General features: G+C 39.0%; 1 protein-coding gene across 2 annotated transcripts; it reads right to left on the minus strand.

Annotated features, from left to right (window-relative positions):
• Nucleotides 1–8,597: 8,597 nt before the first annotated feature.
• LOC124644619 (zinc finger protein OZF-like) lies at nucleotides 8,598–25,263 on the minus strand. Of its 2 annotated transcripts, XM_047184107.1 has the most exons (10): nucleotides 25,030–25,263; nucleotides 23,820–23,927; nucleotides 22,722–23,120; nucleotides 13,951–14,042; nucleotides 13,266–13,400; nucleotides 12,525–12,632; nucleotides 11,133–11,348; nucleotides 10,206–10,317; nucleotides 9,398–9,502; nucleotides 8,598–8,767 (listed from the first exon to the last, which is right to left on the minus strand). In XM_047184107.1, exons 1-10 carry the CDS (start codon nucleotides 25,189–25,191, stop codon nucleotides 8,633–8,635), a joined length of 1,572 nt encoding a protein of 523 aa, XP_047040063.1. In that variant the 5' UTR covers nucleotides 25,192–25,263; the 3' UTR covers nucleotides 8,598–8,632. The 2 variants fall into 2 exon arrangements, with proteins under 2 accessions (XP_047040063.1, XP_047040064.1); XM_047184108.1 differs by lacking the exon at nucleotides 9,398–9,502.
• Nucleotides 25,264–25,477: the final 214 nt, after the last annotated feature.

The following is a 25,477-nucleotide window of genomic DNA, read 5'->3' on the forward strand; positions in this document are numbered from 1 at the left end:
GATGCGAGCGATGCGAGCGATGCCTAGACGGTTGATATAATTGAACGTCTAACACACGCCTTATAGAGCGCGGCGGTCTCCGACAACACGAACTAATACACACGGGACAGCGACCGCTCTCGTGCGAGATATGCGGCTGCACGTTCAGACAGAGCGCCTCGCTGTACACGCACAGGAAGCGCGTGCACAACGTGTGCTCCGGCCCTAAGACTGTCACGCTGCAAGAGTGAACTACAGGAATGAACTTTATCCAGTGCGCAAACTTTGTCAACTTATAGTTAAATAACTTTTAAAGATACGTATATTTTTATTTTGTCGTATTTTAGTACAAAAAAGAAAAGTTATTGATATCGAAAGATGTCTATTTACTGCTCCAAGCGCGTAAGAATAGTTGGTATCCATATTTTGCTGATTTTAGAGGGGACAAAAGAATGAAAAAAAATTTAACTGATTATGCAGATATGTTCTGTCAATGATTCTGGACCGCTAGTTTTTTTTTTTGTGCACTGCTTATAATTCATTCCTGTATATTGTTAAGCTGCGTCTACGCTAGGAGAGCCGAGCACGAGCCGAACACAATTCGTACAGTATGGACCAACTTACAAGCCTCTAACGAGCGCGCTGCGAGCATTTCGTTCGTGCTCGGCTGCTTTCCGCCTGTTGTCGGTTTTTGACTAACACAAAGGTATTGCTACCAGTGATCGTTGTAGGTTCGTTGTACGTCCACACTTGACGCCGCGAACGACAAGACGAGAGCGGCTCCGCTTGTGCTTCGCTCGTGCTTGATTCGTCTAACGTAGACCCGCCTTTAGCGATGCGAGCGTAGACGGTTGATATAATTGAACGTCTAACGCACGCCTTATAGAGCGCGGCGGTCTCCGACAACACGAACTAATACACACGGGACAGCGACAGTTGATATAATTGCGCAATATTACGATTAATAGATACAAACATACTTATTAAGAACCACCTCCTTTTTGGAAAGTCGGTTAATATTATTTTTTATTGAAAATAATTGCGCAATCTTCAATAGTAATAACTATAAAAGCCGATTTCACAATATTGTAATATTGCGCAATTAAATTGAGCGTCTAGGAAGCGCTTTATTATGCAATAGCTTTTGCTTGTCTGAAGTTGGTTTCTTTGACCACATTAGTAAAAAAATTGGAGTCAAATTGGCGTGAACTATGTACATATAAAAAAAAAATGTACCATATGGATTTCTTGTAATATTTGTATACAAAATGTGATCAGTATTGTCAAATGCTCATTAATTATAATCCTATAATAACTAATATTATAAATGTGAAAGTAACTCTGTCTGTCTGTCTGTCTTTTCTTCACGCCTAAACTACTGAACCGATTTGTGTGAAATTTGGTACAGACATAGTTTGGAACTTGAGAAAGGACATAGGATAGTTTTTATTTCAAAAAAAATATATAAAAATAAAAAATAAAATTTATTCCGGACATATAGCGTCCATCTATTGGTCAAACCAAAAATATGCCGGAAGTCACTATTCCATGCGAACGAAGTCGCGGGCAAAAGCTAGCTAGTAAATATTTTCTGGACACATTCAAATTGTGAGAAATAAATATTATTTATTACAAAAAAAGTTGATTCATTTGTTTTTTTATGAGCTTTTTTTTCAAATAAAACATCTAAATAGCTTTAAGTTTATTATTTAAGGCTGTGGTTTAAGAGATTTTACAATAAGTTCTAGATTGTCTACGACAATTTGCGATTGGGTAGGACCTTTTTTCTTTTCATCCTTTTTATGTTTTTTCTTATCGGTTCGTCTTAAATCTTTATTTTCAGCAGTAAGCGGTTGTGGATTTTTACTCGGATTTAATATTTCACCAAATAATAATTGGACTTCTGGTAATACTAAATGATTTGATGGCGTAGACGGCTGTTTTTTAGTTTGCGCTTTCAACTGAGTATTCTTACTCGCTTTCATATAATCGCATAAGAATTCAAAGTCTTTAACCAAATTAGCTTTAGCAGTCTCATTAAGACTTTTGTATTTATCCAAAAATACTACTTGAAATATCTCTTTGATAACTTTGGACGTGTCAACGTCAGCGTCCAAATATTTTGTGAATTTTCGCAAAAGTTTGTGTAGTTTTTTCACTTCTTCTTCCGTGTAATATTGATTCATTTTTTTAGCTACTTCATTGAGAGCCTCATTGTCATCTTGTAGCATAATTTTTATGCTTTCTTTAATGTTATCTCCATTTGTCTTGAAAACCTTAGATTCCCCGTGATCATTAGCTTTGAACGAAGGCATATCGGGCATAACATCATGGAAACTAGGCATTTCAGGCATTTCAGGCATGACGTCTTTAATAGCATTGACCCCCTGTTCGGCCACCTTTGAAACTTCAGTCTGGACAACGGAAGCAGCCGCCTCAATTTTAGGAGCGGTCATATTCAAAAACTGCTCCCCAGCACTTTTTATCCAATCGAAAAAGCCCCACTTTCTTTCCGGTTTTTGCTCGACAACGTCAGTTTCTGAACGGAACTTTTTCTGGTACTTCGTCTGTGGCGCCAATATTTTGTATAGTTTGTCCAAAAAGTCTTTAATGTTCTTTATGAATGATATGTTTTCGTTGGCGTCTTTGGGTTCGAAGAGAAAGGAGGTTTCTAGCGCCACGTTCACGCTCCGAGGTGAGGGGTCGACTGAAGCCGCTGGAATAATCAATATTACCATCATTATATAAGTATACTAGCTTCCTCTCGCGGCTTCGCCCGCGTGGTGTGTTGATAAAAAGTAGCCTATGTGTTAATCCAGGGTATCACTTAACTACACGCCAATTTCAACCAAATCGCTCCAGCTGTTTTTGCGTGAAAGAATAACAAACATACATTCATATATTCTCACAAACTTTCACACTTATAATATTAGTGAGATAGTAGGACTATAATGAACAAGCTGTTTCCCGCGGTTTCACCCGCGTCTCGAGGAACTTCTTCCCGTACCCGAAAAAAAATATAGCCTAGATGCTACGCGGGTATAGTGCAGCTTTCAAAGAGAGAAATATTTTTTGAAATTAGTTCAGTTGTTTTAGGGTCTAAAATTATTCCTCTTTATCATATTACTACAGATTATATTATTAAAGTTCTTACCAAAGCCTATGCAGGCTAAAATAATAAAAAGTTTCATGTTTCTACAAATAATTATATCCGTTTTTTTTATATTTTACTTTCCATTCCACATTGCCTTGTCAAGTCGGATTGTCGAGCGTAATAAAGTAATATGATTTATTGTTTATTTATTGCCTTGATATGAAATTGAGCAATTGTTTTACATAAAAATGAAATAAAGTTTGCGCCACGTAATGTTACAATTCTGAAATTAGCCATTTAAAGTCATACGCATGTCGAGTAATCACCATCTCCCGAGCCTTTTGCCAACTATGTTGGGGTCGGCTTCCAGTCTAACCGGATGCAGCTTAGAACCAGTGCGACTGCCTATCTGACCTCCTCAACCCAGTTACCCGGGCAACCCAATACAACTTGGTAAGACTTGTTGTCAGACTTTCTGGCTTCTGACTTACCGTAACGACCACCAAAGATGTTCAAATGAAAGCCGGAACCGTGTAATGGTGTAACAGGCCTCCTAAGTTTTATGAACACTTACTAGGTCGAAGGCAGTTGACGATCTATTAAATTGCTTGATATTACGTATTGCGCAACATCCTACTAATATTATAAACGCGAAAGTTTGTATGTATGGATGTTTGTTACTCTTTCACGCAAAAACTACTGAATGGATTTTAATGAAACTTTACAATAATATAGCCTATAAATCAGAATAACACATAGGCTACAATTTGTAAACATATTGTTCGAAATACTAAACCTGCGCAGACGAAGTCGCGGGCACCATCTAGTTTATTATATAGGGTTGATATTGAAGATGGCGCAATGATTTATTGCGCAATGTTATTGTAATTTTAGGGGTCACTTAATAGTTATGAAATAAAACACATATTATTTTGTTGTCTTTATCTTATATTACTACATAATATCTATCTGCTCTTGTGTATGAGTTTAGTATGCGTGTATAGCGCGGCCGAGTGTGCGAAGGTGGCGCTGCACTGAGCGCACTGTAGCGGACGCTCCCCCGTGTGAGTGCGGATGTCACATGCAACCTGCTACTAGATATGTACTTATACCAATACCTAGTCAGTACAATCTCTTGGAAATAGAAAAAAACCCGCAATGCAAGTAACTTTAACAGGCCCCATGAGATTTAGCTAGTTATGTATTTAAACTTTGTGGAAACGGGATGGGGAGGCCTTTGCTCAGCAGTAGGACAATATAGGCTAGTAATAGAATAATAGAATGTATTTAAACTAAAAGAAACCTAATAGAAAAGACCCCTTAAATATAAGTAACTTCAACAGGCCTCCTAAGTTTAATAAAGACTTATGAGGTCACCAAAAATAATAGTTACAAGTAAGGGGCAGCCTGTACGATCAATTAAATTGCTCAATATAACCTACATAGTGTGCTAGATTGACCATAGATATAGGAAGATTGCGCAATGACTTATGTTGTGCAATATTATGGTAGGACTAAGGAGTGGCCTAATGGATAATAAAACACATTTCTTTTTGTATTTATCTTATATTACTATATAATATCTATCTGTTCTTGTGTATGAGTTTAGTATGCGTGTATAGCGCGGCGGAGTGCGCGAAGGTGGCGCTTCACTGAGCGCACTGTAGTGGACGCTCCCCCGTGTGAGTGCGGATGTCACATACAACCTGCTATTAGATATGTAGTTATAACAATACCTAGTCACTACAATCTCTTGGAGATAGAAAATACTCCTTAAAGCAAGTAACTTTAACAGGCCGCCTGAGATTTAGCTAGATATGTATTTAAACTAATAGTAACCTAATAGAAAATACTCCTTAAATATAAGTAACTTTAGCAGGCCCCTAAGTTTTATACAGACTTACGAAGCCTCCAAAAATAATAGCCGTAAGTAAGGGGCAGTCTAGAGACGATCAATTTAGTTGCGCAATATAACCTACATAGTGTGCTAGATTTACCATAGATACTGAAGAATTGCGCAATATTATTGTAGGTCTAGGAATCACTTAATAGTTATTAAATAAAACACATTATTTTGCTGTCTTTATCATATATTACTATATAATATCTATCTGCTCTTGTGTATGAGTTTAGTATGCGTGTATAGCGCGGCCGAGTGTGCGAAGGTGGCGCTACACTGAGCGCACTGTAGTGGACGCTCCCCCGTGTGAGTGGCGGATGTCACGTACAACCTGCTACTAGATATGTACTTATACCAATACCGAGTCATTACAATCTCTTGGAGATAGAAAATATCCGTTAATGCAAGTAACTTTAGCAGACCCCATGAGATTTAGCTAAGATTTAGCTATAAACTAATAGTAAACTTTAGCTGGCCCCCTAAGTTCAACAGACTTACGAAGCCTCCGACAGTAATAGACACACGTAATGGACAGCCTAGACGATCAATTATATTGCGCAATATTTATTACATAGGCAGTGTGCAAGATTGACCATAGATATAGAAAGATTGCGCAATGTTATTGTAGGTCTAGGGGTCACTTAATAGTTATTAAATAAAACACATTTTTTTGTTGTCTTTATCTTATATTACTATAAAATCTATCTGCTCTTGTGTATGAGTTTAGTATGCGTGTACAGCGCGGCGGAGTGCGCGAAGGTGGCGCTGCACTGAGCGCACTGTAGTGGACGCTCCCCCGTGTGAGTGCGGATGTCACATACAACCTGCTATGCTACTAGATATGTACTTATACCAATACCTAGGCACAACAATCTCTTGGAGATAGAAAATACCCCTTATGTAAGTAACTTTAGCAGGCCCCTTGAGATTTATAAAGACTTACGAAGCCTCCACAAGCCGCAAGTAAGGGGCAGCCTAGACGATCAATAAAATTGCGCAATATTACATAGGCAGTATGCAAAATTGACAGAAGGTAAAGAATTGATATTAAAGATTGCGCAATATGCGAAGCCTTCAAAAAGAATAGCCACAAGTGAGAGTCAGCCTAGACGATCAATAAAATTGCGCAATATTACCTACATAGTGTGCTAGATTGACCATAGACATAGGAAGATTGCGCAATGACATTGTAGGTCTAGGAATCACTTGATAGTTATTAAATAAATCACATTTTTTGTAGTAATTTATTAGTTTTGTGTATAATATCAGATATTATTACAGATAGATTCTATCTGCTCTTGTGTATGAGTTTAGTATGCGTGTATAACGCGGCGGAGTGCGCGAAGGTGGCGCTGCACTGAGCGCACTGCAGTGGACGCTCCCCCGTGTGAGTGCGGATGTCACATACAACCTGCTACTAAACATGTAGCTATACCAATACTTAGTCACTACAATCTCTTGGAGATAGAAAATAACCCCTATAGCAAGTTACTTTAGCAGGCCCCTTGAGATTTATAAAGACTTACGAAGCCTCAACAAATAATACCCACAGGGGGCTGCCTGGATGATCGAATATTGACAGAAAAGACTATTTTATCGTCGACTAACAGGCCTCCTAAGTTGTATAAAGAGTAACGAAGCCTCAACAAATAATAGCCATAGGGGGCAGCCTAGACGATCAATTTAGTTGCGCAATATTATCTACATAGTATGCTAGATTGACCATACATATAGGAAGATTGCGCAATAATTTTTATTGCGCAATATTATTGTAAGTAAATTGACATTAGGTATAGGGTTCATATTGAAGAATTGCGCAATATTATTGTAGGGGTAACTTAATAGTTATTAAATAAAACACATTTTTTTGTTGTCTTTATCTTATATTGCTACTATATAATATCTATCTGCTCTTGTGTATGAGTTTAGTATGCGTGTATAGCGCGGCCGAGTGCGCGAAGGTGGCGCTGCACTGAGCGCACTGTAGTGGACGCTCCCCCGTGTGAGTGCGGATGTCACATACAACCTGCTACTAGATATGTAGTTATACCAATACCTAGTCACTACAATCTCTTGGAAATATAAAAATACCCCTTTCATGTAAGTAACTTTAGCATGCCCTCTTAATATTATAAAGACTTACGAGGTCTCCACACACGCGCAGGTAAGGGGCAGTCTAGACGATCAATAAAATTGCGCAATATTACATAGGCAGTATGCAAAATTGACAGAAGGTAAAGGATTGATATTAAAGATTGCGCAATATGCGAAGCCTTCAAAAAGAATAGCTACAAGTAAGGGGCAGCTAAGACGATCAATAAAGTTGCGCAATGTAACCTACATAGTGTGCTAGATTGACCATAGACATAGAAAGATTGCGCAATATTATTGTAGGTCTAGAGGTCACTTAATAGTTACTCAATAAAACACGTTATTTTGTTATCTTTATCTTATATTACTATGTATAATATCTATCTGCTCTTGTGTATGAGTTTAGTATGCGTGTAGAGCGCGGCGGAGTGAGCGAAGGTGGCGCTGCACTGAGCGCACTGTAGCGGACGCTCCCCCGTGTGAGTGCGGATGTCACATACAACCTGCTACTAGATATGTACTTATACCAATACCTAGTCACTACAATCTCTTGGAGATAGAAAATACCCCTTAAAGCAAGTAACTTTATCAGGCCCCTGAGATTTAGCTACATATATATGTATTTAAACTTATAGTAACCTAATAGAAAAGACCCCTTAAATATAAGTAACTATAACAGGCCCCTCTAAGTTTTATGAAGACTTACGAAGATTCCAAAAATAATAGTTACAAGTAAGGGGCAGCCTAGACGATCAATTATATTGCGCAATATAACCTACATAGTGTGCTCGATTGACCAAATGACCATAGATGTAGGAAGATTGCGCAATGATTTTTATTGCACAATATTATTTTAAGTCACTTAATAGGGGTCACTTAATAGTAATTAAATAAAACACATTTCTTTGTAGTAATTTATTACAGTTATGTGTATAATATCTATCTGCTCTTGTGTATGAGTTTAGTATGCGTGTAGAGCGCGGCGGAGTGCGCGAAGGTGGCGCTGCACTGAGCGCACTGTAGTGGACGCTCCCCCGTGTGAGTGCGGATGTCACATACAACCTGCTACTAGATAGATATGTACTTGTACCAATACCTAGTCACTACAATCTCTTGGGGATAACAAATAAAGCAAGTAACTTTAGCAGGCACCCTGAGATTTAGGTAGATATGTATTTAAACTAATAGTAACCTAATAGAAAACACCCCTTAGATATAAGTAACTTTAGCAGGCCCCCTAAGTATTATAAAGACTTACGAAGCCTCAACAAATAATAGCCACAGGGGGCAGCCTGGACGACCGAAGAAGAAAAGGCTCTTTTAACGTCGACTTACAGGCCTCCTAAGTTTTATAAAGACTTGCATGGCCTCCAAAAGTAGGTAATAGACACAAGTAAGCAGCAGCCTAGACTATCAATAAAATTGCGCAATATTACCTACGTAGTGTGCTAGATTGACCATAGATATAGGCAGATTGCGCAATGTTATTGTAGGTCTAGAGTTCACTTAATAGTTATTAAATAAAACACATTATTTTGTTGCCTTTATCTTATATTACTATATAATATCTATCTGCTCTTGTGTATGAGTTTAGTATGCGTGTATAACGCGGCGGAGTGTGCGAAGGTGGCGCTGCACTGAGCGCACTGTAGTGGACGCTCGCCTGTGTGAGTGCGGATGTGGCATTGTAGGATCGTTTGCGTCTGAAATTAGATAAAATATGTGTTGTTAATAATTTTTAGTTTTAGCCGACTCCAAAAAAGGAGTAGTTCTCAATTTATTAATTTTTTATACATGATCACCGATTACCCAAAGATACCTGGGGCAGGATTCTCCTAATTTTACTTAAGCGACATACGATTCATGTTCGACTGCGATCCAATCCCGACTCAATTACGATTGATACGTATGTGACATTCCGCTATTTTTTCTTTGAAATAAACGTTTTTATCCTTTTCTGTCATTCAATAATGAATTATTTTGTCTGCAAATGATTAACTATTGCAATATGATTGTAGAGCAAACTACCGTATAGACCAAAATCACCGAAATAGCAGTCGACCAATCGTCAGACCAATCGCAAACCAATCGAATGTCGTTGGAATACGATTGGTCTTATATTAGTAGCAGAATGACCGATATGGTACGATTTCTATTCGATTTTGACATTATTAACTTAGGAGAATCGGGCCCCAGGTCGCCTCCAACAGGTATCTGTGGAGATCTAAGGGGGAGGCCTATGTTCAGCAGTGGACGTCCTATGGCTGAGATGATGATGATGATGATGATGAAATACAATATTATAGTTCTTTAACATAAATATAATATCTTACAGTGAAACCTCTTCCGCAGTAGTCACAGATCTTGTTGCGCGGCGGACGTTTCTTCAAGTGTACGTACGTCACGTGACGATTCAGATCCGAGCGGCTTTTGAACACCTGTAGACAAACATTTATTATGTCATAGAATCTATCAATGGCATGAAGAGCTTTCCAAATTCCTGGTAATATAATAAAGAGGAAACATTATTTTATTTATTTGTTTGTACCACAAAGGCTCCGAAACTACTGAACCGATTTGAAAAATTCTTTCACTAGGAAAGCTTCAGTAATATAGGCTATATTTTATCCCGGTACGGGCAGCAGTTCTCTCGGGACGCGAGTGCAACCGCTGGCTGAAGCTAGTATTTTACATCATCATCATCATCAGCCTATCGCAGTCCACTGCTGGACATAGGCCTCTCCAAGTGCACGCGACGATTTTCGGCTTCTCGCATCCAGCTCCTGCCAGCCGTCTTGCGCAAGTCATCACTCCACCGTATTTTACATAGGTAGGTAATCTATCAAGATTTGACAGGCATGAAAAGCTTTAAAATAATGAATAACTCTCCGTTTGTTATATTTTTTTTCCGCAAAGTGTTAAATTATCATGACTGTCGAATAGAAAAGTTTTGCCTATGTCTCGAACTACTTGCAATATCCGGATAGCTTCTATCTTTCCAAGATTACTATTACTGTGCCAAACCCAAATCGGTTCAACCGTTTTTGTGCAAACAAACTTAATTTCGCTTTTATAAAAGAAACAACTTAGAAGTAGATTTTCACTGTAACACTAGTACCTACTTATGTAAAGTTTTCTTACCTTAGTGCATTTACTACACTTATGTGTGTTAATTTTTAAATGTTCCCAATTGATGTGCACTTGTAAATTAGTCTTCGTTACAAACTTAGCGCCGCATTCGTCGCAAATAAATCTGAAAAAAAAACAACACAGTATTTGAAACAATTCTAGTATCAGGATATAGGGAGAAATTTTCGACTTTGATTTAGAAAACTTATATTAAAAATATTGTACTCAATCTTATAAATGGGTATTTATTTTTTTGGAAAACCTACAGCTACCTGCACAATATTAAGGATAAGACTTTCGATTTAAATAATATCCATTGAAAATTCAAGAAAACTACCGTATTGAACGAATAAACTGAAAAAAAAACGACTCCGAGTTTCAAGAGGCCTCGAAGGCCTCGCGAAACATGCGATACATTTAAGGGGGTCTGAGTGAAGCTTTTATATTTACCAAATTCTAAGAATTTTATATGATACCCCTTTTGTACTATACTACTACTTCTAATATACACTTATTTTTCCATTTACAAATCTTTACTTATTTTATAAATGCCTGTATGCCAAAACAACTGAGTCTGTCGGTTTCGCTTTCACTTTATAACTAGGTACTAAACTGATTTAAAGGAAATTTAACGCGTAGTTAAGTCTAAAGCCTAAGAAAGGATCTAAGGTTCATTTGAGCCGGGTGCGGGAAACAGTTCCTATAGAAAGCGCGTAATGCCTATTAACACCAATATAATTATATAGGGATTCCCTAAGGGCATTTAGGGAACACTTAATACGAATTTCGGTTTCATCAAAGTTTAAGTGTCCCTTATATCCTTTATTATTGAGGGAGCCCTTATTCTAAGTGACACTTAGTTAGGAAACGTTACGATTGTTAGTGAAAACGGGCATTAGGCCCATAAAATACTATACAAAAAATATAATATACACTTACCTCTTATCACTCTCACTAACATGCCTCGAGTGAGTACTCAAATGATGAGCCAATCCTTTCTTCGTCCTAAAGTGAGTCTTACACTCAACACAGAACCCTCTATCATCAGGCTCCCCGTGCACACTGCGCTGATGAGCTTCATACCCCGAGCGAGCGCTGTACTGTTTGTTACAATACTCGCATTTGTACACCCGGGACGATTGTTGGTGAACCGTGCTGGAAAAACGGATAAAAAATCCTGAAAATCATAGAATGACTAACGGGTTTTAACCAGCGTCTGCAAAGGAACTACTGCTCGTAAAGGGATAAAATATAGCCTATGTTATTAGGGAAGAGTGTAGCTTTGAAACAGTGAAAGAATTTTTAAAATCTATCTAGTAGTTTTTGAGTTAATCCATCATCTCTCCTCTGCCCAACTATGTTGGGGTCGGCTTCCTATCTAAACGTATGAGTACCAGTGTACCACAAGGAGCGACTGCCCTATCCGGTTACCATGGCAACGGTTATAAACAGTGTCCTCTATGATCGCTCTCCGTGCACACTGCGCTGGTGAGCCTCGTACCCCGAGCGAGCGCTGTACTGTTTGTTACAGTACTCGCATTTGTACACCCGGGAAGATTGTTGGTGAACCGTGCTGTTGTCAATAGGAAAGAACCTTGAAAAATCTATGATGTTTAAATCTAAAATCTAATGCTAGTCATACTTCAACTTATCTACTGCATCATCATATCAACCAATTGACGTAGATTGCTGAACGAAGCTCAATGAACGCCAATCGTCCCATTGTTGGGCAGCCCTCATCCAACTTATCTGACTTCTACTATCTACTTGTACAATAAAGAGGAAATATTTATTTGTTTGTATCCTAAAAAACTTTTAAGAAGCCAATTTGCAAAAAATCATTCATTCCTGGGTGGTATCCCCGAGTAGCATAAACAGTATTTTATCCGGGAACGGGACGTAGGTTCCACGGAAAGCGGGTGAAAGCGCGGGACTCAGCTACATTTTTTGATTCTTTGTACCCAAAAAAAGGTTCCGAAACTTCTGAACCGATTTGAAAATAATTTCACTGTTGGAAAGCTACACTCTTCCTGAATAACATAGGCTATATTTCATTCCCGATACAGGCAGTAGTTCCCAGTTCCCACGTCACACGGGTGGAACCTCGTGAAACAGCCAGTGCATAATAAGCATTTCTATTAAACTAGCTTCTGCCAGCGGTTTCACCCCCATCCCGTGGAAACCTCTGCACGAACTCGGATAAAAAGTCTTCCTCGATAAATGGGCTATGTAACACTGAAATATTTTTTTCGGGCCCATACTTGCTGAGATAGCGCGTTCAAATAAACAGAAAAACTCTTTAGCTTTATAATATTAGTATAGATTACTTACAGCATATGAACTTTAAGACCGTTAGCACTGACGAAGGAAGCCCCACATATGTTGCAGCTCTGCTTCTCCTTGTGTTTGTCCATATGATAGCGGTACGCACGGTTTAATCTGTAAATAGATATACAACATTACAAATACCTAGATATATATCTTCATTTGAGTAGGCAGTCACTAAAAAAGTACAAAGTCTTTAGACAGGGAGGAAGGAAATATAATTGAGATGCCATAAAGCAGGTAAGTCAGGCGCCTCCTCGTAGGTCGAGAGTAACATCAATCAAAACGATCAGTGACGTTCCTTGGCAATCCAACACCAATCTTTGAAAGATTGGTTTTGATTGATTGGTGATTTAGTTTCAAATTAATTGGATGGAGGATTCTAAAAAAATCTCATGTGGGCGTACTAACATATAAAATTTCTTTGGGTCAATCTTTCATTGGGTAATTGAGAGGTTGGTTTTTTACCCACTTCTTATCGAGTGGGCTGCAGGTCAAGGATTCACCTAGCGTCACCTGGTGTCAGTTTTCTCCAATCCGCCTGACGGCCTCTGACGTGGAATTGTAATAACGTACTGAGTAGCATTCGGGGATGCTGGCGCCACGTGCTCTCCCAAGCACGGGGGGGTAACTCCGCCAACTTCTAGACTCCGGGCTAGTGGGCTTTACCCACTAGGCCACTACGACTTACATCAACTAAAAGGGGAAACAGCTAGTAAAGAATATACATATCTATTTTATACTTACGTGGTAGTAAAGCCACATTCTTTACAAGTGTACCCTCGCTGTATGCCAGCCCCAGCCGGAGCGTGTTGTTCATCATAATGCTGGACTGCCGACTGCATATGATTGTACCTCTTATGGCATACCATGCACTCCAATCTGTAGGATATTGGACTCTATTACGAAGGGTAGAAGGTCTAAATTTGTCTGAAATATGATTGTACAGTAGACTCCACATCAGTGGTAACTGTCATGCACCTTGACTCAATAGTAATAAGTACGATTTTCCTATAAAACTGTTACCACTGACCTGAAGTTGACTGTACCTCTTACGACATACTATGCATTCGAGTTTCTAGGATATTGGATATAGATAAAATTATTTGGACTTTATTCGGAAGGGTAGAAGGTATACATTTGTTTGAAATATGGTTATTTTAACCTACAGACAGACATGTGTTTCTGGGGAGTTTGTTGCGCCACTTCTTCCCAGCAAAAACACATAGGAAGTGGTGAAGGGTGGGCGTTTTGGGGGCAGTCTTTTGTAATTTTTCTTTTGACGTTCGAAAAGTGCTGTTTTGTGTGTGTGTTCTATGAATAAAGCCACTTTTTTTAACCGACTTCAAAAAGGAGGACGTTCTTAATTCGACCGTATTTTCACAGCAAAAGCATTGAAGTTCTCACGTCAAAATATAAAATGTACACTAACCTTCTAAAATGCCTTCTTGTATGCTCATAATACGAGGGCTTTGTACTCAATATGGATTTGCAAATATTACACTGAAAACTATTTTTATTGACCTGAAAGAAAATGGGGTTTCTACATTATTTGTTATTTTTTTATTACCTACATATTAACTTAAATATCTCGTATGAAATTCCGCTAGAGGCGCTTGTGTAGCGTGAGGTCTTCGAAACGTCAAATATCGCTATTTACGCGCGCGAGTTTATATTTCTGATTAAATTAATATTGCGAATATTTAACAATACTTTAGATTAATTATGGCAAATACAGATTACGGATCTATAAATATCGCTGCTTTGACACACTTTTATCTTTCGGAAACTTATGTCCGCCTTTCTTTTCCGATCAAAACGGCACTGCGCAATACTGGCATCGCCAATACGTTTACACTATAATATTGGTAGGGTGGTAGCCAATGAACCGCGTGTACACTATGAACCATAGTACCTACCGGCCATACCTAACGTTGCTAGCTCGCGCAAAAATTATGTCGAGACTCCCTTGCCACGTCAAGAAGTTTGGTCTATTCGCCGTGGGTCTGTCGCGATATACTCACCTGTGAGCCGCGTCTTAGTCTTCTACTCAAGAAATAAACCGGCCAAGTGCGAGTCGGACTCGCGCACCGAGGGTTCCGTACAAATCCTGTATAGATAAAAAGTGAGTCTCGCGCCAACCGTTCACTTTAGAACAATCATAGTTATGATTATTTTGTGAGACCAAAATAGTTAATATTTTTTATTTTATAATATAACTAAAATAGTAGGCCAGTACCTTGTAAAAGTTATTTTATTAAAGTTATTTATATACAACATTTTGTAGTCATCATTCAGAAATCTGATTGAAAATAGCTAATTAAGGTCATTGGGCATATCTGACCCATTTTGTAAAAATTGGCGGACATGAATCAAAGTAGTTTTAAATCGTGGAGAATGGTATGTCGTTTCTTTGAATATAAATATTTTATTTAAAAAATTATTAATTAAATTCCATGGAGACGAATGTCCAGGATCGTTTGAAAAATATAAAAGACAAGCAGTTTAAAAGGATTGTACAGGTTGCAATGCTAGTTTTTATTGTTAAAGACTTTTCATAAAGAAGGAGGATGTCAATTCGGATGACTAGGATCTGATGAGGATCTGGAAACCCTGAGAAATCGAGGGCAACTCTTGAATATTGTAGGCACGCATCGAGTCAAAACCAGACATGTGAGTGTATTTTTGAGGGTACCTACTGGTAAACAGTGAAGGTTTTTAGCTGATTTGATAATGGAGACTACAGAGAGTCGAGGGAACTCCTGAACGGTATGTTGCAACTACCACGTGTTTGGGCTTATTTTATTCGTATTGGCGAAGACTTTCCACATAGATAAGTTTGACTGCCATTGTGGGATCGATAGCAAATATCAGATATAGTTATGGGAACTCCTTTACAATTTATAACGTAACCTTGTGTTGGAACTTATTTTATTTTAGGTGGTGAGAATTCAGTACTAATGGGATCTTTTAATTTGAGGGATTAATCACCTAACGAGCCCCAGTTTCAGGTTTTTTTCGAAACTGCCTGACGACTTGTAACTGTCGAATTGTAACAACTACTGCTAGAGAGTAGGATTCGGGGCTGCTGGCTTTACGTTTCTAGAGCCTTGACAAAAGTGGAATTCTGTCCTTTTCTTTGTTTTATAAAGTCGGCTTTATTTTATTTTGTAGCATTTTACAAACAAATCCAACTTTAAACATATAAAAAAGCAACAAGAAAACAAAAGCAAGAAAGAAATTAAAAAGATGATAGGTGCATCGGTCTAGAAGTCGGTGTCTAGAGAATGCATCTATATTTATTTAACCACCGAGATCTAGACCGATGCATATAAACAGTTTTCTTGTTGTTTTTAGAAGTTGTTTTTTTTTGTGTAAAAAGTTTTTATTTTTAACTTTTGTGAAAAGTTCTCGTCAATACGAATAATATAAGCCCAAACACGACGTTACTAAAACATACCGTTGAGGAGTTCTCTCGACTTTCTCACGTCTCCATCATCAGGTAAGCTCTAAACCTTCACTGTTTGTTAGTATCACCTGACATACATCTGAGAATCAAGTTTTAATCCTATGCATGCCTACAATTTCTGATAGTTGCCCTCGATTTCTCAGGATTTCCATCATCAGATCCTGACCTGATGACAATGGAAATAAACGGCGAGTATACTCTTTTACTACAAAGAAATGTTTTCTCAAATCCGTCAAACTTGGTCGTTTAAATTCCCCATTGAAATGAGGAAAATATTTGATTAGATTTGATAATATTTTAATATTTTATGTAACTTCAAATTTATTCATTTCGCAATTTTTCCTTTATCTGTGCTATATAACGGTGCTTCTTGCCGAATTTCAAGATTCTGAGTTCACGGGAAGTACCTTGTAGGTTTTGATTCCCTAGCGTGTGACGGAAATTCGTCTAAGGTGTCGGTATAACTACTGTATCTTTTGACCGCGTTAACTTAGAAGTTTGATTTTTTCACTGCCTAAAGGGACAATAGACCTTAGTATTTGGTATAAATTTCAATTTGATACCTTTATTCGTTTGTGAGAAATAAGGTAGTAAGTTTCATTTTATTAAAATATTTTTTTTACGTTATATAACTAAAAAAATGAGATTTTCGTAATTTTTCCTATATTTGCATTATATGACTGTAGTAATAGACGTCAGTGCTTGACAACAACTGATTTATTCATATAAAAACTCATTACACAACAACTCCCCTTTTAAGAACATAACACACATACACTTCCCCCCTTAAAATAACATAAATCTTTAAATAACATAAATCTTAAAATTCTCAGGGAACAAAAACCTAACACAATTAATTGAAAGAAAATTAAAATTAAACAAGACTCTAAAATAAAGATTCAATACTAGTAAATAGTTTAGCTTTTGCCCTAGTCAATGGACCAGGCGGGATTCCGCTCGAGGTTACTGAAGGACCTGCTGCATCTTTCTCATTAGGTTGAATACCTCTTTCCTGATCAGAGGAAGCAGGTGCCACATCGATTGCCACCGGGATTGGCTCACATTTTATCAAATGTCGTCGGTTGCGCCTTACTTTATTGCCACAGCTTGTCTCAACAAAATAAGAACGAGGAAATCCCGCTTGCCCTATAACTTTACATCTTGTTCTTTTATTTTTCCCATTTAAACAAATAGCTTCGTCTCCACATTTTAGTTCCGGAAGAACTTTAGTGTTTCTATCGAACCACCTTTTAGAAATAATTTGCTTCTGCAACATTGTTTCATGTTCCTCAACTACTTTTGGTTTTAACATATTAACACTAACTGGTAACTTACATCTTAACTGACGGCTCATTAGTAACTGTGATGGGGAACTAAGACCATCTCTTGGAGTATTCCTATAATTAAGTAAGGCCAGCTGAAAGTCACTGTTATCTCTTAAACATTTAATCAGCATTGACTTGACAGTCTGAACTGCGCGCTCACTTTTCCCATTTGATTGGGGATAGTTAGGAGATGATGTTATGTGAGTAAACCCCCACTCCCGTGCAAATCGTCTAAACTCGCGACTGCAGTACTGTGTGCCATTATCTGTGACAAGTAGTTCAGGAATGCCATGCCTCGCAAATATTTGCTTAATTTCTTTTATAATGCTTGCCGACGTTATATTCGGTAACTCACAAACTTCCACATAGCTAGAATAATAATCCACAGTCAAAAGAAAATACTTTCTCTTCCATTCAAAAATATCAGATGCAACTTTATTCCACGGAATCGATGGAATCTCCACAGGTAATAATGGTTCCTTGGCAGGCGAATTTAAACATTCCTGGCATATAGAACAACGTTTAACAAATAACTCAATGTCACGAGAAATGTTTGGCCAAAATATTGCTTGGCACGCTCGGCGCTTACAGTGGTCTATACCCTGGTGGCCCTCATGATCGACCCGTAACATTTCACCCCGTAAAGAAGAAGGTATTAAAATTATATCGTTTTTAAACACCACACCATCAACTTCATACAATTCCTCTTTCATCGACCAAAAGGGCTTAATAACATCCTCTACTTTACATTTGTGCTCCGGCCAACCCGAGTTAATGCACTTGATAAGCTCGCTTATTTCTCTATCATCGCGAGATGCCTTTTTTATTTCACATAGTTTATTGCATGAAATAGGAATGTTATTAACAATCATCGCTACCTGATACATTATATTTTTACTCATTATATTATCCTCATATAAATCAGGCAACGGTGCACGCGACAGTGTATCGGGAATAAACATGTACTTTCCCGGTTTATAGCTCACAATTAAATCATACCCTTGTATTCTTAACATCATTCTTTGTAAGCGTGCTGGAACGGACATCAACGGCTTTTTAAAAATACTCTCCAATGGCTTATGATCGGATTCAACAACAACACGTTTCTTCCCAAAAATATATTGATGGAACCTCTCACATGCAAACACAATGGCAAGGAGCTCCTTCTCAACCTGCGCGTACCGGCGCTGCGTGTCGGTGAGCGTGCGTGACGCGAACTCGACGGGGCGGCCCGCCTGCATGAGCACTGCGCCCAGCGCGTGCGCGCTCGCGTCCACCGACACCAGCACCGGCGCGCTCACGTCGTACAGCGCCAGCACCGGCGCGCTGCTCACCGCTCGACACAAACTCTGAAATGCACTGCGCTCAGCGCACTCCCACAACCACTCCGTGTCTTTACGAAGGAGGTTAGTTAGTGGTAATGCCAATTCAGAATATTTTGGTATAAACTTAGACAAGTAATTGACGGCACCCAAAAACCGTTCTAAACTTTTTCTGTCCGTAGGCTCTGGCATTTCCGTTATAGCCTTTACTTTATTGGAATCCGGCCTCATGCCGTTCCGATCAAATATATGCCCTAAATATGTTACCTCCCGAACTCCTATCTTACACTTAGCTTTATTAAATTTTAAATTTATCTCACGAGCCCTATTTAATAAAGCATCAAGTCTTCTGTCGTGCTCCTCTTTATCTTTTCCCCAGACTATAATATCATCAATAAAACTGTCAACGCCCTCCAAATCTTCTAGAAGCTGGCGTATCTTACCATGAAACACTTCCGAAGCGCAATTTATTCCGAATGGTAAGCGTAAGAACTGGTACCTCCCGAATGGGCTGATAAACGTGCATAAGTCAGCACTCTCCTGATCAAGCTGCACCGCCCAGAAACCGGAGTTAGCGTCCAGCACGGAGAAGTGCGTGGCGCCGTGCAGGCGTGCCGCCAGCTCGGTCACGGTGAGCAGCTGAAAGTGTGCGCGCCGAACTGCGCGATTCAGCTCCCGCGGGTCTAGACAAACACGAATGGTATTATTTTTCTTAGCGACTATGACCAAAGGATGCACCCAGTCAGTTGGATGTGTGACCTTTCTGATCACCCCATATCTTTCCATTCGCTTGAGCTCTTCCGCCAACTGGTCCCGTAAACTCAGTGGTATTTTCCTCGCTGCTGAGATGACAGGCCGTACTGACTTATCTATCACAATGTGATATTTACCAGGCAAACATCCTATACCATCGAACAAGTCATCATATTGAGACAAATTTAATGAATGAATCCGCTTAATCAAATTCAATTGTATGCACGATATCCGTCCCAACAGACTCTGACATTTCATATCGGCTATAGCAAATTTCAGTTCATATTGTTTACCTTTATAAACACAAGCTATATAGCACGTTCCCTTTACCGGTATTACATCGCCACTGTAAGATTGTAACTTTATAACTTTATTACATTTCAAAATGCTAACATCTAAACCTAATTCTAAAAATCTCTCAAATGACATAACATTAATGTCGGCACCAGTGTCAAGTTTGAACTTCTCGGTACCACTGCCACACGATAATATTTCAAACCACTCACCTAGTCGTTTGTTTCCCTCAATCATGGAAATAAAAAATGAATCACCATCATCCGACTCTGACTCACTTCGGTGTTTGATGTCGCATACGCGCGCTGTACCACCATCTTTATAAAACGCATTCGCTTTGCACACCTTCGCAAAGTGACCACGATTTCCACACACGAAACACGTGCATTGATTCGCTGGACAATTTCCAGCCTGACAGCGCGGTGACAGGCCCCCGCAGCGAGCACATAGATGCGGGCTGGGCGCTGCGCCCCTGCGCGCGCCTCGCCGGCCGCCACCGGCACTCCCGCGACCTCGTCGCCGCTGCGCGCCAACCACGTCCACCTGCGCCACTCCCGAACTCGTGCCAACAGCATCCATCTGCTGCTCGGATTCCCTGGATATTTCCTCGGCTTGGCATAGTTTTACAGCTTTGTCGAGATTCAGATCCTCACATCTCAACAGCCGATCTCTCACCCTTAAACTTCGAATGCCACACACAATTCTATCTTTGATCAATTCGTCCTCAAGCTCTTTGAAGTTACAATTTTTCGAAAGGAGGCGTAACGCAGTAACATACTGTTGGATTGATTCGCCTTCCTCTTGGTTCCGAGTGAAAAATTTGTATCGAATTAGTGTAATATTTAATTTTGAAACAAAAAAACTATCGAACTTCTCAAGTAAAATTCTGATATCATCTCGATCCTCCTCCTTATCGAACGTAAATGTTTGGTATATGTCAAAACCTTCCGGACCAATTAAATTTACCAGTAGACTCGCCTGAACCCCAGCAGTCTCTGTATAGGCACCCGAAGCTTTCAGGAACAGCGTGAGTTGTTGTCGCCACCGTTTCCACGCCTCTGCGCGGCTTGCAGGACCGCCGTCCAAACTCAACTCGGATGGTGGGCGAGCGTGTTCCATTATTTTTGTCGATAAAATTGCACCAAAATACGTATTTTATAATAAATTTTGAAAAAATTTTCATCACCGCTGTCACCATGTAGTAATAGACGTCAGTGCTTGACAACAACTGATTTATTCATATAAAAACTCATTACACAACAATGACAATGCTTCATGCCAAATTTCAAGACTCTGAGTTTACGGGAAGTATCCTGTAGGTTTTGATTCCTTTGCGAGTGTCGAAAATTTGTTGAAAATTTCGACATAATCGGATGTATCTTTTGATTGGCTTGGCTTAGAAGTTTGATATTTTCACAGCTTAAAGGGACAATAGACCTGAGTATTTCATGTGAATTTCAGCTTGATACGTCCACGCGTTCTTGAGATAAAGGGTCTTGACAGACAGACAGACAGACAGACAGACAGACAGACAGACAGACTGACAGACGGACAACAAAGTGATCCTATAAGGGTTCCGTTTTTTCCTTTTGAGGTACGGAACCCTAAAAACGACAAAAAAAGGTGAGTTACTTTTTGTTGTTACTTTAATAATCTAACTCTTACTTAACTATGTGTGAATTGTATGTGTAATGTAGATCATTAGGCTTGTCTGAGACTATTTTTTGGAATTAATTCTCAACGTTTTTTGTATAAAACATGACCTAACATTTCCTAAGAGGGGGTGGGTACACTGTGAGCCATTTATCCTGGGTAAGCAATGAACCACGGTTCATTGTGTATTGTGTACCACATCTTAGTGCTTTGTATGATATATGAACAGGTGGGAAGTATTATTAGACAGTTAACCTCAGTGTGTAAGTGTTAATGTGAGTACCTATAATTAATTACCATTATTCGTCTATTTCAGCATGGGACGAAACACGGTAGGGAGGAAAGCACGTAAATAAGGGTATCACACCGCGGAAGCTACACAAAGAGGTATAGAAAAAACACTTGTCGGGATTAAGCATTCGAAAAGCAGCAAAAACTGCAACCTTCTCTATCCAGTATTGCGACAGACGAAGTGTTTGTGCGGAGATATGTCACAAACAAAGTACAGGAACAATCCGTCTTGTAGACTAGAGCCCCATTATGATGCAAGTAAATTTCTTACTGCCCAACATGAAGACAGCATAAAGAAATGTTGATTGTTACAATTTGTGATTTGGACAATAAAAAAACATAAGTCTGATTGTGATAAAAACACGTCGACTTTATAATGCTAAGAGCATTTTAATTAATATAAATATACAAGTACAAAATGATTTTTCTTTTTTCCCGGAAAGAGTTTGTGCGTAACTTTTAAGATGTTCATAATTATTGTTAAAAATTAAGTTTTAAGGCTGATTTGTTGGTTCTTAAACGTATGTATAACCCAAAACTTAATAATTATAAAAAGTTATAAATAGTGTATTTATTTTTCTTTAAAACAAACAATAATGTTTTTTTTTATATTACCGTGATTCATTGTGTACCACATGGTTCATTTAGTACCACCCCCCCGGTTCTTTGTGTACCCCTGGGAGTACGCTATGAACCATTTCTCATGTTTTAAAAAAACATGTATAAATTAGGCAACAGCAAATGTTTTCCACTTATTTCAACACAATTTGGCAGCTTATTAAATAACCTATCATTTGAAACAAAAATATTTTCTTAGACTGTAAAAACGAGCGCGCTAGAGATCTCCAAACTTTTGGTGGTTCAATGGCTACCACCCTACCCTATTATGTATAATCTAAGATCATCTAATGTAGATATAAGTTTTGGCGCTCATATACGAACTTTGGTGGCCGTAGTTTAGGACCTCACGCTAAAGTGGCGCCATCTGGTTAAACAAAAAACGATAGCCCTCATTGAGTCGTGATTGAATCTTAGTTGGATATCAAACGTATGTCGCTTAAGTAAAATTATAACTATCCTTATTAAATAAACTTACCTTCTTATGCCGTTTATCCATATGGCTGACCAAACTAACTTCATGATCAAAACCCACTACACAACTATCACATTTAAAAGGAAGCTTCAAATACTTCTCATTTTTACTCATTCTCACTCTCTCTTCTCTCAATTCTTCTTCACTAAGAATAATAACCGCGATTTTCCCTTCATATTTATCACCTTCTTTTTCCTTTTTCAATTTTGAAAGTGGAATTTCAGTTTCGTCGCTTGATTCGTACTCAATTTTGACATCTGTCAAAATTTCAATGTGACAGTCTTGGTCTGTATTTTCGTATTGTAAATCGGGTTTTGCTTTGAAGGTATATTGGTCTGATGTTGTTATTTCGACTGTAGACTGTTTCAGGTTATGTAGCCTGTTTATTTTTAATGGTGTCGTCTGGAAAGCGGAGTTTTCATTACATGTGTGTGATATTGTTACCGGCACGGATATTGAGATTTGAGCTCTCGGCGAAAGAGTGGGGATCGCTTTGCGCACTGTACACAAGGCAATAAATCGCTTCTGCGCAGGTGAAGGTCAGGGCTCAATATCCGTGCCGATAACTATATCAGCCGTTTTCCCGCGGTTTCTCCCGTTTCCCGTGGGAATAACTGTCCGTACCGTGAAAACTACTGAAACGATTTGATAAATCCTTTCACTGTTGTAAAGCTACTCTCTATATATTTATTATATATTTTTTTTTATATATTTATATATTTTATCCCGATACGCACAATAGTTCCCACGGGAGGCGCGAGAAACCGCGGGAAAACGGCTAGTAGTATATACGGTGTGAGTTGTCTCAAAAGGGCTTTAGCGTGTTGGCTTCGGCCCTACGTTCGCCTTCCAAAAATCCGAGACTATAATTCCAGGGTCTAGTGGAGCCGGGCGACCCACTGACCGCGGGATTGTTCGCGCGAGTTACCGCGGCGCTGGTACATTAAAGGCCTACGACGGAACACGACGGTTGTTAGTCAGTAAGTCTGACACTCCCTCACCGCTGCTAACCCACAGCGGGAGGGGTCATTTGATGATTTTTGACGTCGTTAAAAAAACTAGTAGAGACTGAATAAAAACATAGAGATTTCTTCTCCTTACCTGATCCAGAAGTAAGGCAACGCTTTCTGCAACTTGCTGTTTGAATTTTTCTATTTTTTTCAATGTATGATGACAGAATACACATATGTACGTCTTTGATAGGTCCAGCTGAAATGAAATGAGTTTTCTATGAAAAGACTTAGGTAATTTATAACCAGTAAGTAACAAACAGTCATAAATTATAGGTAGGAAGAGCCCGTGGCTCAGGGTACATCTACACGGCGCATGTAACTAGAGCCAGTTAACATGCGCAAGCGACAAGTGACAAGAGCACACGGGTGGGTATTTTGCTCCGGTACATGCGCGAGTTGCTGGTCCCGCACCTTTTTAAAAAGTTTATAACCCGCGCAAGTACCACAACATGCGCAAGCTACTTGCACCGTGTAGATGCATCCTAAGTCAAAGCCGCGCGGATCAATCGATCATAAGGTTAAGCAACGCTTGGCGCGGTTAGTCCGTGGATGGGTGACCATCTTGTTGAGACAAGTTCTTCCGTGTTTCGGAAGGCACGATTAACTGGTGGGTCCCGGCTTATATTTGAAGAAGGCAGAAAGTTTGCCTAGGTAACCGGGTTGAGGAGGTCAGATAGGTAGTCACTTTATGTGTCACACTGATACTCAGCTGTATCCAGTTAGACTAGAAGCCCACCCCAAACATAGTTGGGAAAAGGCTTTTTTTTTTGGCAGGGGGAAAGTCCTCATGAACTTCCCTCCACCTGGGGTCGGTGGAGGGGGTGTGCCGGACTCTTACCGGCTAAAAACCCACCCAGTGTTGCCTTCTATTACCTATTGTCGAGGGCACGGGTATCGCCAAAGCATTCTTCCGCACCCCCGACAGGTATTGGCCCGCCAGATGTTCGAAGGCGGGCCCCGTCAGCCTCTGTGGCCGCCCAGCGGCCACAGCAAACTCCACTAAGAGAGGCGCGCGCAACACAACGCCACCGTCTCGAGGCTTAGCAGATAAACAGTTATAGATTAAAACTATGTTTCTTAAGAATTAAAGCATTGCATTAAGCAAATGAAATAAATAAAAAATAATTTAAAAAATACAATGGTCAGCCATCTTATTTTTCTTAAATGTCATTACGATGCCAATACGAAACGTCATTCCTATACTTAAGAATTTATCACTTAAAATAAAGCTAAACTAGCTTAATACTACTAGAATAACTCAAAAAGAATATAATTAGAATTATAATCAAGAAACTTACCTCTAATTTTAAGTCGTTCGTCAAAAACGAACTATGTTTACAGGTACTCAAATTGAGTAGTAAGGCATTTTGTGAATTGCAACAAATGCATATACTGTTTATATCAGCTATGTCTGGCACAAAAACGCATTCTTGCATGTTAAGATGGGAAAATGAAGTCATTCTGAAATAATTTATAGAAAGTTTTATGTCAGGAACCAATTCTTTACATGCGCTGTACAATTTTCTATCAATAAAAAGAAAAAGTTTGTAACATTTCGTTTCACTCTCACGCTTAAGTTATTCTCTCTAATCAGATTAAAAAGCTTTCTTTACTACAGAAAATATACCAAACACTGCTAAATTCTTTAATTAAATAACAAGAAAAACATTGTTTAGGTTCTTTAAACCACTTATTGATTCTCGATTATAGCAACAAGAAAATCGGACATAAATTGTGAACGGAACG

This window comes from Helicoverpa zea, chromosome 30 (assembly GCF_022581195.2).
Source record: "Helicoverpa zea isolate HzStark_Cry1AcR chromosome 30, ilHelZeax1.1, whole genome shotgun sequence".
Classification (NCBI taxonomy): Eukaryota; Metazoa; Arthropoda; class Insecta; order Lepidoptera; family Noctuidae; genus Helicoverpa; species Helicoverpa zea.

Excerpts from the sequence above, each read along its gene's own strand:
- LOC124644619 (XM_047184107.1), bottom strand. The coding sequence starts at position 25,191 with ATGACTTCATTTTCCCATCTTAACATGCAAGAATGCGTTTTTGTGCCA. Across the intron at positions 23,121-23,819 it reads TTGCCTTACTTCTGGATCAG|ACGACACCATTAAAAATAAA; the intron begins GTAAGGAGAAGA and ends TCCGCTTTCCAG. Across the intron at positions 11,349-12,524 it reads GGTCTTAAAGTTCATATGCT|CACGGTTCACCAACAATCGT; the intron begins GTAAGTAATCTA and ends CCGTTTTTCCAG.